At 57.4% G+C, this 10,856-nt stretch overlaps 4 protein-coding genes across 4 annotated transcripts; all 4 read left to right on the top strand.

The window, feature by feature from the left end:
• The first annotated feature begins 159 nt into the window (after positions 1-159).
• Positions 160-898, top strand: L226DRAFT_213115 (uncharacterized protein). The gene has a single exon (XM_067672930.1). The coding sequence runs from the start codon at positions 294-296 to the stop codon at positions 756-758; it is 465 nt and encodes a 154-aa protein (XP_067531591.1). The 5' UTR covers positions 160-293; the 3' UTR covers positions 759-898.
• A 437-nt stretch (positions 899-1,335) lies between these two features.
• L226DRAFT_213062 (acyl-CoA N-acyltransferase) lies at positions 1,336-3,324 on the top strand. The gene is made up of 7 exons (XM_067672928.1): positions 1,336-1,437; positions 1,511-1,661; positions 1,733-1,748; positions 1,896-1,983; positions 2,202-2,225; positions 2,330-2,500; positions 2,660-3,324. Exons 2-7 carry the CDS (start codon positions 1,603-1,605, stop codon positions 2,941-2,943), a joined length of 642 nt encoding a protein of 213 aa, XP_067531590.1. The 5' UTR covers positions 1,336-1,437; positions 1,511-1,602; the 3' UTR covers positions 2,944-3,324.
• Positions 3,325-4,180: 856 nt separating this feature from the next.
• Positions 4,181-6,051, top strand: L226DRAFT_547501 (aldehyde dehydrogenase; the record flags this gene model as incomplete). The annotated part of the gene is made up of 7 exons (XM_067682501.1): positions 4,181-4,299; positions 4,369-4,766; positions 4,832-5,037; positions 5,098-5,261; positions 5,316-5,484; positions 5,536-5,933; positions 6,003-6,051. The coding sequence occupies 7 exons, from the start codon at positions 4,181-4,183 to the stop codon at positions 6,049-6,051; spliced, it is 1,503 nt and encodes a 500-aa protein (XP_067531589.1).
• A 1,338-nt stretch (positions 6,052-7,389) lies between these two features.
• L226DRAFT_212824 (P-loop containing nucleoside triphosphate hydrolase protein) lies at positions 7,390-10,608 on the top strand. Its single transcript, XM_067672927.1, has 12 exons — positions 7,390-7,934; positions 8,001-8,025; positions 8,079-8,526; positions 8,583-8,705; positions 8,763-8,887; positions 8,952-9,214; positions 9,273-9,354; positions 9,416-9,595; positions 9,659-9,942; positions 10,019-10,122; positions 10,188-10,284; positions 10,336-10,608. Exons 1-12 carry the CDS (start codon positions 7,570-7,572, stop codon positions 10,442-10,444), a joined length of 2,205 nt encoding a protein of 734 aa, XP_067531588.1. The 5' UTR covers positions 7,390-7,569; the 3' UTR covers positions 10,445-10,608.
• Positions 10,609-10,856: the final 248 nt, after the last annotated feature.

The raw sequence follows: 10,856 nt of genomic DNA, 5'->3' as shown, positions 1-10,856 counted from the left end.
CGGTGTGGCAAGATACGCTCGCATCTATCGCCGTGCGGTCTGTATATGCGCTTCTCGTTTGTCTGTGTCGTGCCACGTCGCTGGCATATGCATTTGGCTTCCCCTCCGACTCTCCCTCGGGTGCGACGCCCTACGGCGCATCCAGCTCTTGCAAGCTGTAATGCCATTCGTATGCTCTCGACGTCGTGCCCATATCCCATGCGTCATGGACACTGGAAAGCACGATCGCCACAATCATGGGGACCATCTCAGACATCGCGACGTCAGATACGGGTCGTAAACGGTAGCATGCCATGCATCCTGCTCTTCGCAGTACGATGCATATGACCGTGTGTATCTCAATCTCGCTCCGCAGGGTGTGTGGGCATCCATTGCCCAGTGTCTGCATAGTTCCTGAACTCGAAGGGTTGTGTGCCTGGCTGGCTACTCCCCGACCGTATGCAGGGCGAGCACCCTGTGCATGGTCGTGGCTGTTCGAGCGGGATTCATGGGCCGCTGGCGCGTTCGAGAACGGTTTCTTCTTCTCTTTTGACTTGGAGGCTGCCGGAAGGACGGCGCATGGCTGGCTTCTTGGGTGGGATTCCGCGATCTCCACCCTCACGTTGGCCCGGGTGACCTCAAGGAAGGCCTGCGACAGCTCTCGAGGTCGTGTGTGCGAGCTGATTCCGGGATCGAGCGGTGCACCTCAATGCCGGGTCCGGTCAGAGCTTTCGAGGAATTCGTTCTGCGGTGCCTCCGGCAGTTACGAGGTCGTATGAGTGCGCGGGACTGTGACATCGGTGTCCTGGCTGCAATGCGGAAAAAAAATTTCGACCGCCCTTGGCATGTTGACCTCATTGACGACGGGCAGCGACGTTGATATTCTCGCGTAACACATAGTACATCGACGACACTCCGGCTTCGAGCAATATGGGCTTAGTGTAGGAGTGCCCGCTTTCCGAGCGGGACAAGTCAGCTACGTCACTACTGTCTGTACTCATCTTCGATTCTCCGGTTTCGGAGATTATTTGTGAGCACAGCCTCCATCCGAACCACGAATTACCTCTCGCTCTCCCTTGGAACGTTCGTCACCTGCTGGCTGCTGAGTTTTGTGCAGCGCCGACAAGGCGGTCCACCGCAGCGTCTAGGCCCGCCGGGAACACCGCCAGCCTGTCGGGACCCCGCTGTGCCCGCCCCATCCGTGCTCCTCCGTCCTGCTTTCCGCTTGCTTTCCGTCCTCTTCATTTCGCGCCCTCCCCGCTTGTCAATGTCCCTTGAGCTTCACTTCTCTGGGGCAAGTGTCACTGTGGGGCCCCACGGGGAGATCGAACCACTGCACCCGCGATTCTGACTCCTGTGTACGGATCATCGAAAACGCGTCTAAAACACAATCGTGTGCGTTCCAGTGCTCCAGGCGTCGTCTGTTACTGCGCTATTGGTATTGCGCCAAGCGTCACGGTCAGTTGTTCACCTTCGACGTTGCTTCGCGTTCTGTTGGACGTGATCGTTGCTCACACGACCCGTCCTCTAGCATCTGCCTTAGCCTAGTGGTGCACCCTTGATACGTACGCATCACACACACGGTACGACCGCCGCTGCCACCCGCGTCCCGCGCCCCCCGCAATGAGGGCGAACGAGAAGACGGTCATTGTGCACCCGGATGTCGTCTTGGTGCCGTACAGGTGACTCGATTGACGTCGCGTCTGATCTACGCAGCACGGAGCTTAGCCTTGTTTCATCTCGCCTCTCCCAGGACAGAGCACGTAGCCGTGAGTAGTGTCGTTCGATTATCGATACGACGCTCGCATGCGTACGAGTCTCCCCTCTCGAGACTCGTCTCGACGCTCCCCGACCCGCCCAAATTCCCCTGCCAGGACCCCCAACAAGAAAGCTAATTCAGCATTTTTGGCAGCTAGAAGTATCACGAATGGATGTCGAATGAGGAGCTGCGGGAGCTCACAGCGAGCGAGCCGCTGACGCTTGAGGAAGAGTACGAAATGCAGAGTGAGTCGACTCTCAGAGTGTACCTGTGTTGCGCACTGTGGACGCGCCCAAGAAGTGTTCCTTGTGTATCCCGGGCCATCCTTCTCGCGCCCCTGGGGCAGGTCACGCTCCCTGAAGACCTGATAGGCCTGATCCCGCACGCAGCTAGCCTCGTTTTGACTGGCCAGCCAGTACGTACAGCAGTTGACTGACGCACTATCTCCGTTTGCGTTTCACAGGAAAGTGGCAACAAGACGACGACAGTCGGTCACCTTCACACTTCGGAATTCAGACGGGCCCGCTAACCTCCTTCTCTCCCCGCGCCTCCTCCCCGCGCCCCCGCGTCCCTGCGTGCCCCCGCATGCAGAGCTGACGTTCATTATCCTATCTGGGGAATCGCTGCCCCCTGTCCCCGAGGGCGATGCGGTTTCCCCAGAGCTTCTTGCGGGGCAGCCGATGATAGGCGATGTGAACCTCTTCATGAAGGGCGTCCCGACGGACGAGGACTTCGAGGTGGAAGCGGAGATCATGATCGCTGGTGCGTCCTCCCTTCCCCCTTCGTCAAACCACATGCACGTGTTGCTCACCCTTGAATTTTTGATTTCTGATGAATGGTCGCTTTGTGGCATGTGCCCCTGTCTTTTGGTTGACCGTTGCGCTCTGACAAAACCTGTCACTGGACGGCGGGACGGTGCAGAGTCTGCGTATCGGCGACGCGGCGTCGCGTACACCGCCTTGCAAATGATGCTCTCGTACGCAACGGACCCGTCCTCGCCGTCGCCCCTGCCCGTCCCCAAGGAGAGGCTCGTTGCGCGGATCGGAGAGAAGAACGAGGCGAGCATCCGCCTGTTCGAGAAGCTCGGCTTCACCCTCACGAAGCGAGTCGCGGTGTTCGAAGAGGTTGAGTTGCGCTTCACCGCGGGAGGTGACACCGAGAAGAAGGGCTGGGCCGCCGGGACACGCAAGACGCTCGTTGTATGATCGCTGAATCTCCCTCCGAGTTGGACACATCTTCTATCTTGCAGGCCGCGTGTTGGCAGTTGGCTCCCGCAGATCGGACGTAATGGCGGAGCAGCCGCGATAGAAGATTGCCTTTGTTGCACGAACGCCGCTTTCCCCGCCATGCCGCTCCTCGCGGGACCCGGGTACGCTCTTGGCTGCTCTTGGGGGACCCGAGCAGAACAAAGGTGAGTAACCCCCATCCCCCCAATCATTGAGCGTAACCTAGCAAGTTTCCTGTTCTCTTCCGAACTGCACCTTCATCATCCACATGCTCGAATCCCCATCACGGAGAGGGATTACTGAGCTGTTTTGCATGCGGCCCGATCGTGAGGGTATTGGGATCAGCCGCTTGGAAGAGGAAGATAGGATCTGTTACAGTGCGTTCGCGCTCGCACGCCTCAATTTGCGAGAAGAATGCTTCCTGAACTCTGCGAAGTCACACGGACGAGACGATGACTGTGTTAGTGCATTGCTGGACGCCGACGGAGCTCCCTTGTCCCATGCCCCATGGACGTGATAGCCACTAAGCCACTCTTCCTCCTCGGATGCTGCTCATCGCGTGCATACCCTTGGTGTCATTGCTCGGAAGGATGTTGCTGCAATGGAGGATTTCGCGGCATCGAGCGGCTCAGTGTCAAGATCAGGAACGGCGGCGGCGGCGAAGTAATACAGACATTATTGATTACCCCGCATTTTGATCACCCCGCGTTTATCTAACCAGCGGTCCGGATATCCGGACGGAGCCCGCGCATTCGCTCGACGAATCACGGCCTGTCCCTTCTCCCACTTTGAATCCTCTCTGCGCTCCCCCAACACCCCATCTGGTCCCCATTTCTCGTCATTTCGCGCAGGCGCGCTGTCGGAACAAGGCAGCATCAAATGATTTGGGCGGTGTTATCGACGATTCGAGACTGGACGGGTTGGGCACATGAGCGCAAGGTTGCCGCCACTGGCCTTCCCGGTCAGGAGCAGCTGACCCCAGCCTAAACCGATCGGGACGGCCTGACCTGGGAATGATTGGTATAGCGTGGTGACGGGGTTAGCCAAGGGCCTACGACGTCCGTAATCGAAGCTGCGCACCCCTTCGGTCCCCTCGCTCCCGCGCGGGACGTATATATACCCACCGCTCTTGCGTCAGTCGTTTCCCATCGCCCCAGGGCTCTCTACTCCTCCCCACTTCCGTCCACCACCTCCACACTCGCTGCATCTCTTAGCCATGCCCGAGACTTTCGTCCACAAGTTCGATACCCCTGTCTTCAAGGGCGAGGTCTCCGTCCCGCTCGGACTCTACATCGACGGCAAGTGGGTGGACGGTGCCGATGGCACGACGATCGAGTGCGTCTAGGGCTTGTTATTCTTCTCTCTGATTGAGTTCTGACCGAGCGTCTTCACTCCCTACTCTAGTGTCATCAACCCCTCGAACGGGAAGCTGATCACGAAGATCGCCGAGGGTACCCCCAAGGACCTCGACAACGCGGTCAAGGTCGCGCAGCGCGCGTTCGACACCGTCTGGGGCCTCCACACGCCGGGCAACCAGCGTGCGCGCCTCCTCAACAAGCTCGGCGACCTCATGGAGCAGAACGCTGAGATCCTCGCTGCGCTCGAGGCACTCGACAACGGCAAGACGTTCAAGTGGGCCATGCGCGCCGACATCAGCCACTCCATCCAGTGCATCCGCTATTACGCCGGCTGGGCGGACAAGATCTTTGGCCAGGTTATCGAGACGTCCGAGGCCAAGCTCACCTACACTCGCCATGAGCCCATCGGTGTCGTTGGCCAGATCATCCCGTGGAACTTCCCTCGTAAGTACTGTTTGTGCTGCTTGTTTCGCGTCGATCCTCGTGCTGACAATTGTGGGTGCTTACAGTGCAGATGATGGCTTGGAAGATCGGCCCGGCGCTCGCGACTGGCTGCACGATCATCCTCAAGCCCTCCGAGTTCACTCCCCTCACCGCGCTCTACATGTCCAAGCTCATCGACGAGGCTGGCTTCCCCGCGGGTGTCTTCAACCTCATCAACGGCTACGGCCACACCGTCGGTCAGGCCATGGCTGACCACATGGGCATCGAGAAGGTATGGGCGTTCAACTGCGATTAGATCTGACGTCATAGTCTGACCATCTTATCTCTGTAGATCGCGTTCACGGGCAGCACGCTCGTCGGCCGCAAGATCATGGAGTCTGCAGCCAAGTCCAACCTCAAGAAGGTCACCCTTGAGCTCGGTGGCAAGTCTCCCTCGATCATCATGGACGATGCGGACCTCGACGAGGCCATCAAGTGGGCCGCGTTCGGTATCTAGTACGTCGTTCGCACCTTTCGGTTCTCGCTTCAGGTGCTGACATCCCACGACAGCTTCAACCACGGACAGTGCTGCTGTGCAGGCTCCCGTATCTTCGTCCACGAGAAGATCTACGACGAGTTCCTCCCGCGCTTCACCGAGCACACCAAGAATCTCAAGGTCGGCGACCCCTTCGACCCTGACTGCTTCCAGGGCCCACAGATCTCGCAACAACAGTACGACGTGAGTAGACCTGCTGTGCCCCTTGAGATCTAAATGCTGACATGCTTGCAGCGCATCATGGGCTACATCGACTCCGGCAAGTCTGAGGGCGCGACCGTCCACTACGGCGGTCACCGCATCGGTCAGGAGGGCTACTTCATCTCGCCCACGATCTTCACGGACACGAAGCCGAACATGAAGATCGTCCAGGAGGAGATCTTCGGGCCCGTCTGCGTCGTCATCAAGTTCAAGGACGACGACGACATCGTCGCGCAGGCCAACGACTCCGTCTACGGTCTCGCGGCCGCGGTCTTCTCGCAGAACGTGACCCGCGCGCTCTCGACGGCGCACAAGCTCCGCGCGGGCACCGTCTGGGTCAACACCGCGAACATGCTGTACCCGAACGTACCCTTCGGTGGATACAAGCAGTCGGGTATCGGTCGTGAGCTTGGCGAGTACGCGCTGGCGAAGTGAGTACCCCCTGTTCAGCTCAAGTGTTGCCATGTTCGATGCATACTGACTTGGCTTTCTCTCTCTAGCTACACGGCGGTCAAGGCGGTGCAGGTCAACCTCCACATCAAGCTCTAGGGGACTGGTTTGAGATGTGTCGTTCCAGTGTGCATGTTGTAACTGTATCTAGCATTATTCTGTATTCATAGTCAATACGCATTCTTTGAGCTCATTCATACCCTTTGCGCTTTGCGCTCACCATATGTGTGTTTGCTCTTTGGATGAAATGCGAACGGTGGTGATGATGATGAGGGTGACTCGTGTACCTCGAGACGTTCGATGTGGATTGTGAGGCCTGCCTCGTACTGATTGGCTACAGCACACTATCAGTTACAACTTACAGGGAATGTTAATCCGCACGCACGTGGTAGAGTACTGTAAAGAGGCGAAGCGAGTGTGCGGGAGGTCGCGATCGTCGAGGAGGAGGAAACCGGGACAAAACGATGTACCAGGAAGAGCGGCTGAGCGCTATTGCGGCAGTGGTATCAACACCTTTTTGCTGCTTACTTGCGTATAAATCTTAGCTTATGCCCCTTTCAAGCTCTTGTAACGCAGACGCTACTTACCAACAAGTGTTTTTGAGTTCTCTGCGCGCGTTCGAATCCCGATGTTCCCGAGCTTTTTTCACAGGCGCTTGCATCATCATTATCGCTTCCTTTCGTTTGTCATCTCGATTCTCCGGAGCTGTGTTTTACTGTCAACACATAGGTCTTCAGACACAGCTGGAGATGATCGATGACCTCTCACTCTCACCAGAATTCGCGAGTATCGGTGAGGATCCGGTCCGCGAGTACAAACTTCATTCGGCAGTCGTACTTACCGAGTCGCACGTTGGACACTGGACATCCCGAGTCTCAAGGTAAGATGTACAACACCAGCTCAACTTCGTAGCGTACACTGGCGACTCACGCACCCACTTTTTCACCTTCCTGTTACTGCTGGTGCCGACTGTCACAGAACGGTTGAACGAACGCGTCTTTCGTCGAACCGTCTCGGTAAGTCGTTGAACTACGCATTTGAGACGACGCCTCACTAACACCCTTCGCGTCCGATTTCAACGCTCTAAGCATGACCTGCTCAAGCGCCACACGAGGGAGCAGTTGCGATACGCACGGGGCTTGTGTATGCCCTACGCCGGTACAACCCACCAGGGATGGAGCGCCATGATGTTATAGGAGTCCGCCTGCGCGTGAAGTCACAGTATAGGAAGTCCATCGCCGCGCTGGGATTGTTACGCAGCCGCACTGAACACGTGGGCTTCTTCCCCGCCATCCCGTAGTAGCACTGTCTACCCATCCGGGGTCATCGGTAGACCGTGATACAGGCCGGCACACGCTCCGTAAGGTTTTTCCCTTTTCATATCGATCAAAGTTCTGTTCATAATTGCACATCGTTCACAGCGATGTGTGGTAGACAGGCCGCGTTGTCGGCGATACGGTGGGTTCGGCGCGCCCGTATCCTAGGATGCCCACGCCCTCGCGGCCTCGCCTCACTATTACATAGTATAAAGGCTGCATCGTGCGAAGACGCCATCACTATATAGTGTGCGCCCCCGGATCCCCAGCGTCGTCACGGTCTGCAAATCGCCATATCAACATGGACTGCGAGAAGGGCGCCTCGGGATCAGCCTGCCCCTCGCTGACAGCAGCAGAGTCAGACGCGGCGCATGTGAACGACTCCTCCTCCTCCGTGTCGAAGATCGAGAAGTGGAAGAACGAGGGCCGCATCGTCAAGCATACCCGCACCGGAGTGTGGGATCACTACGTCGAGGTCGACCCGGACGCGGGCAAGATCCCGATTACAGCCGCCGTAGTCAAAAAATATGAAGGTGTGCTTGGGTCCGTGCCCTATTTGGTGCGTATGGTTAGGGACGTGCTCGGGATCCCGGGATGCAAGCTCCAGACGTTCTTGTTTGTGGGTGCGTCGTTGGGGACCGCCGTTGTCCCTGCTGCGACTCTGTGGTGAGTACTCGCATTTCGAACTTTTGAAGCGCAAAGATTACCAGGGACTCACCGCGAGACTATCAGGTTCCAAGGACAGCTTGTGAAGATGGTAGGTATCACACTCATATCATCCACCTCACTGACATCTGAGCCATGTTCCAGATGGAAGGCGCCATCGAGACGCGCACTATCGACACCCACGGCCTCCTCCTCATCTGCGCAGGCCGCCTAGCCTGCACACTAGTTCAGCTTGTTCTCAATAACACATCGACCAAGGCGGAGAACACGCTCAACGCGCGCATCCGGCGCTGGTTCTCCCAGCACCAGTTCGGTGCGTACGCGCGGCTCGACCTCCCAACGTACGGGCGCACCGAGATCCAGAGCAAGCTCGCGGCGACCGCGGACGACTACTTTGGCAGGACGGTCGTGTGGCAGACGCTGAGGATGACGATGGACATCGTCAGTGCCGTGGCGCAGCTTGGTGCGGAGGCGTATGTCCTTGTCAATGCATTGAAGGGGCAGAGGGATGGGCTGCTGTTGGCAGGTGTGACGATGATATCCGAGACGGTGCCTCTGTTGTCGCGATTTGAGGTGTTCTCGGTAGCGACAGGTAGGTTGGTTCCGTTGGCGCGGGGTGGTGTTGTACTGACGGGATTCCTCTTGTAGCATGGGCAGTCAACACGCAGAACAAGGATTACGTGAAGATGTGTGGCTGGCGGAAAGCGATCAAGCAGGAGAAACACAGAAAGGAGCTCGTTGCCGGAAACCTTGCTGGTTATGCCGCTTCCGGTGAGTATCGACCTAAATGTCGACAATGTGCCTCAATCTGATACCAAGATGCGACAGAGTTCAAGGCAGTTACTGACAGAGTAGGCGATGACGACCGAACGTGGTACGAACTTGAATGGTGCAAAGATGCGCAAACCAGCGCCTGGACCATCGTCAGGGACGTTTTCGCGCATCTCCCACAGGTAAAGCTGAAACCCGCTCTCTTCGTGGTCATGCAGCATATTGACGTGTCGAATAACATCTCAGATTGCATTCACCGTCAGCGCGTTCAGGAGGCCCGCCAATATGCCAGAATCTCTGGCTGCACTGGGCCTGGTGCAGTCCGCCGCGAGCACGTTCGCTTGGTCCGTGTACGAGATGGTGAGCAGGACTCAGGGAATCGAAGAGCAGCTTCAAGCGGTGCGCAACATATACGAGCTCGCGGACATTCCGAACCTTGTTCCGGATGGGACCTTATCGTTCCCGGAGAACGGAGAGTCAATCGAGGCTGGGATTGCGCTGGAGTTCCGGTCAGTCACACTGACACCAACTCATGACAGACGCGTACGCTGACAGACAATTGCGCAGGAACGTGTCCTTCAAGTACCCGGATACGGAAAACTACGCTCTGCGCGACATCTCGTTTCGTATCCTTCCTGGCCAGCTCTGCGTGAGTCGTGTCTCTCTGTTTGGGTGTTCGCGTCCACTCACCAGATCCGCATGCGGGATAGGTGATCATTGGATCGAATGGCGCAGGAAAGAGCACAATCCTGAAGCTCATCGTACGACTCTACGATCCTGAAGAGGGCGCGATATTTATCGGGGGCCACGACATTCGCACCTTGAAGCTGAGCGACCTTCGCCGAGCCATATCTGTGCTCTTCCAAGACTACACCCACTTTCCGCTATCGGTGAGCGGCTCCTTCGTCGACCTCTATATCACAGGCAACTGAGCATCGTGCCCTCCTTGGAAGATTCGAGACAACATCGCCCTCGGGGACCCCACTGGCAGCGGGGACGAGAGCCATGTCCGCCAGGCCGCGCGCCTCGGAGGCGCTGAGTCCTTCGTCGAGAAGCTGTCTGACGGGTTCGAGACGTACCTCGAGCGTCCCGCACTCGCGAACTGGGGTGGACCGACGGAAGGATCGAAGTCGCTGTCAGGGAAGCCGTTTGACGTGGCTGCGGTGCACGACTGTGCGGGAATAAAGACCACGACGAAGACGGAGCTTAGTGGAGGTCAGATGCAACGGCTTGCAGTGTACGTACTTTCGGATGGTCCTTTTCTTCGTGTCGACAGCATGTTCGATTGCTAATTCCCTGCTGTCACCGTGCAGATCGCGGACGTTCATGCGCTCTATCGTGCGTGAGGAGGCCTCCGAAGTCGGCCTTTTGCTGTTCGACGAGCCTAGCGCATCTCTCGATCCAGCGGCTGAGCATGGTACCGCTCACATCCTTCTGATCCTCGTATCCGTCGACTGACCTCTGATCCTCCCGTTATTACAGACTTGTTCGATCGCCTACGCGAGCTGAGAGGTAATAAGACTATGGTATTCTCGTCCCATCGCTTTGGGAACCTGACACGGCATGCGGACTTGATCTTGTGAGTCTGGTTTCGTGACTGCTGGTCCTCGCTGAAACGTTCAAAATTCAGGTACATGAACGAGTCTGGAATCGTAGAGTCTGGCACGCACCATTCTCTGCTAGAGGCCGAGGGCGAGTATGCCCGGTTGTGGAAGTTGCAGGCGCAAGCGTTCATTTAATCATGGTGAGTTGATTCCAACGGAGTGCGAGGTGATTTTGGGCACAAGCTGGAGCTGCGCGCCGTGTACATGGCATCGGGTGTATGTATCCACTTTCTATCGGAGCATTGCGCAACATGCAGCCCGTGCCGTCACCCCGCCGCGAAAAGCAAGAAGCAGGTTATCTGCCAGCGTCCCGAACCGTCCCTTGTGTAAAATTGACTGGCACGGACGTCCGTCCGGGCCCCCTTAGGTATCACTTCCGTCCGATCGGAGTGTCCAACGGACGCAGCAGCACTCCAGCGCGGCTGTTGTGGTCAGGATGTTCGGCAAGGTAACGGCAGGATCAACTTGTAGTGCCTCGTGCCCGGACTCACGCGCCCGTATCCTAGGATTCCACTGATACATGAGCAAACGCGAGTGTTGAACTCTA

The sequence above is a fragment of the Lentinus tigrinus genome, assembly GCF_003813185.1.
Source record: "Lentinus tigrinus ALCF2SS1-7 unplaced genomic scaffold L226scaffold_32, whole genome shotgun sequence".
In the NCBI taxonomy this organism is placed as follows: Eukaryota; Fungi; Basidiomycota; class Agaricomycetes; order Polyporales; family Polyporaceae; genus Lentinus; species Lentinus tigrinus.
Note: the sequence above shows the minus strand (reverse complement) of the source record. Positions and strands in the feature narration are given on the sequence as shown.

Excerpts from the sequence above, each read along its gene's own strand:
- L226DRAFT_213115 (XM_067672930.1), top strand. The coding sequence starts at position 294 with ATGCATCCTGCTCTTCGCAGTACGATGCATATGACCGTGTGTATCTCA.
- L226DRAFT_213062 (XM_067672928.1), top strand. The coding sequence starts at position 1,603 with ATGAGGGCGAACGAGAAGACGGTCATTGTGCACCCGGATGTCGTCTTG. Across the intron at positions 1,984-2,201 it reads GGAAGAGTACGAAATGCAGA|GAAAGTGGCAACAAGACGAC; the intron begins GTGAGTCGACTC and ends TGCGTTTCACAG. Across the intron at positions 2,226-2,329 it reads GTGGCAACAAGACGACGACA|AGCTGACGTTCATTATCCTA; the intron begins GTCGGTCACCTT and ends CCCCGCATGCAG.
- L226DRAFT_212824 (XM_067672927.1), top strand. The coding sequence starts at position 7,570 with ATGGACTGCGAGAAGGGCGCCTCGGGATCAGCCTGCCCCTCGCTGACA. Across the intron at positions 8,026-8,078 it reads AAGGACAGCTTGTGAAGATG|ATGGAAGGCGCCATCGAGAC; the intron begins GTAGGTATCACA and ends GCCATGTTCCAG. Across the intron at positions 10,285-10,335 it reads CGGCATGCGGACTTGATCTT|GTACATGAACGAGTCTGGAA; the intron begins GTGAGTCTGGTT and ends TTCAAAATTCAG.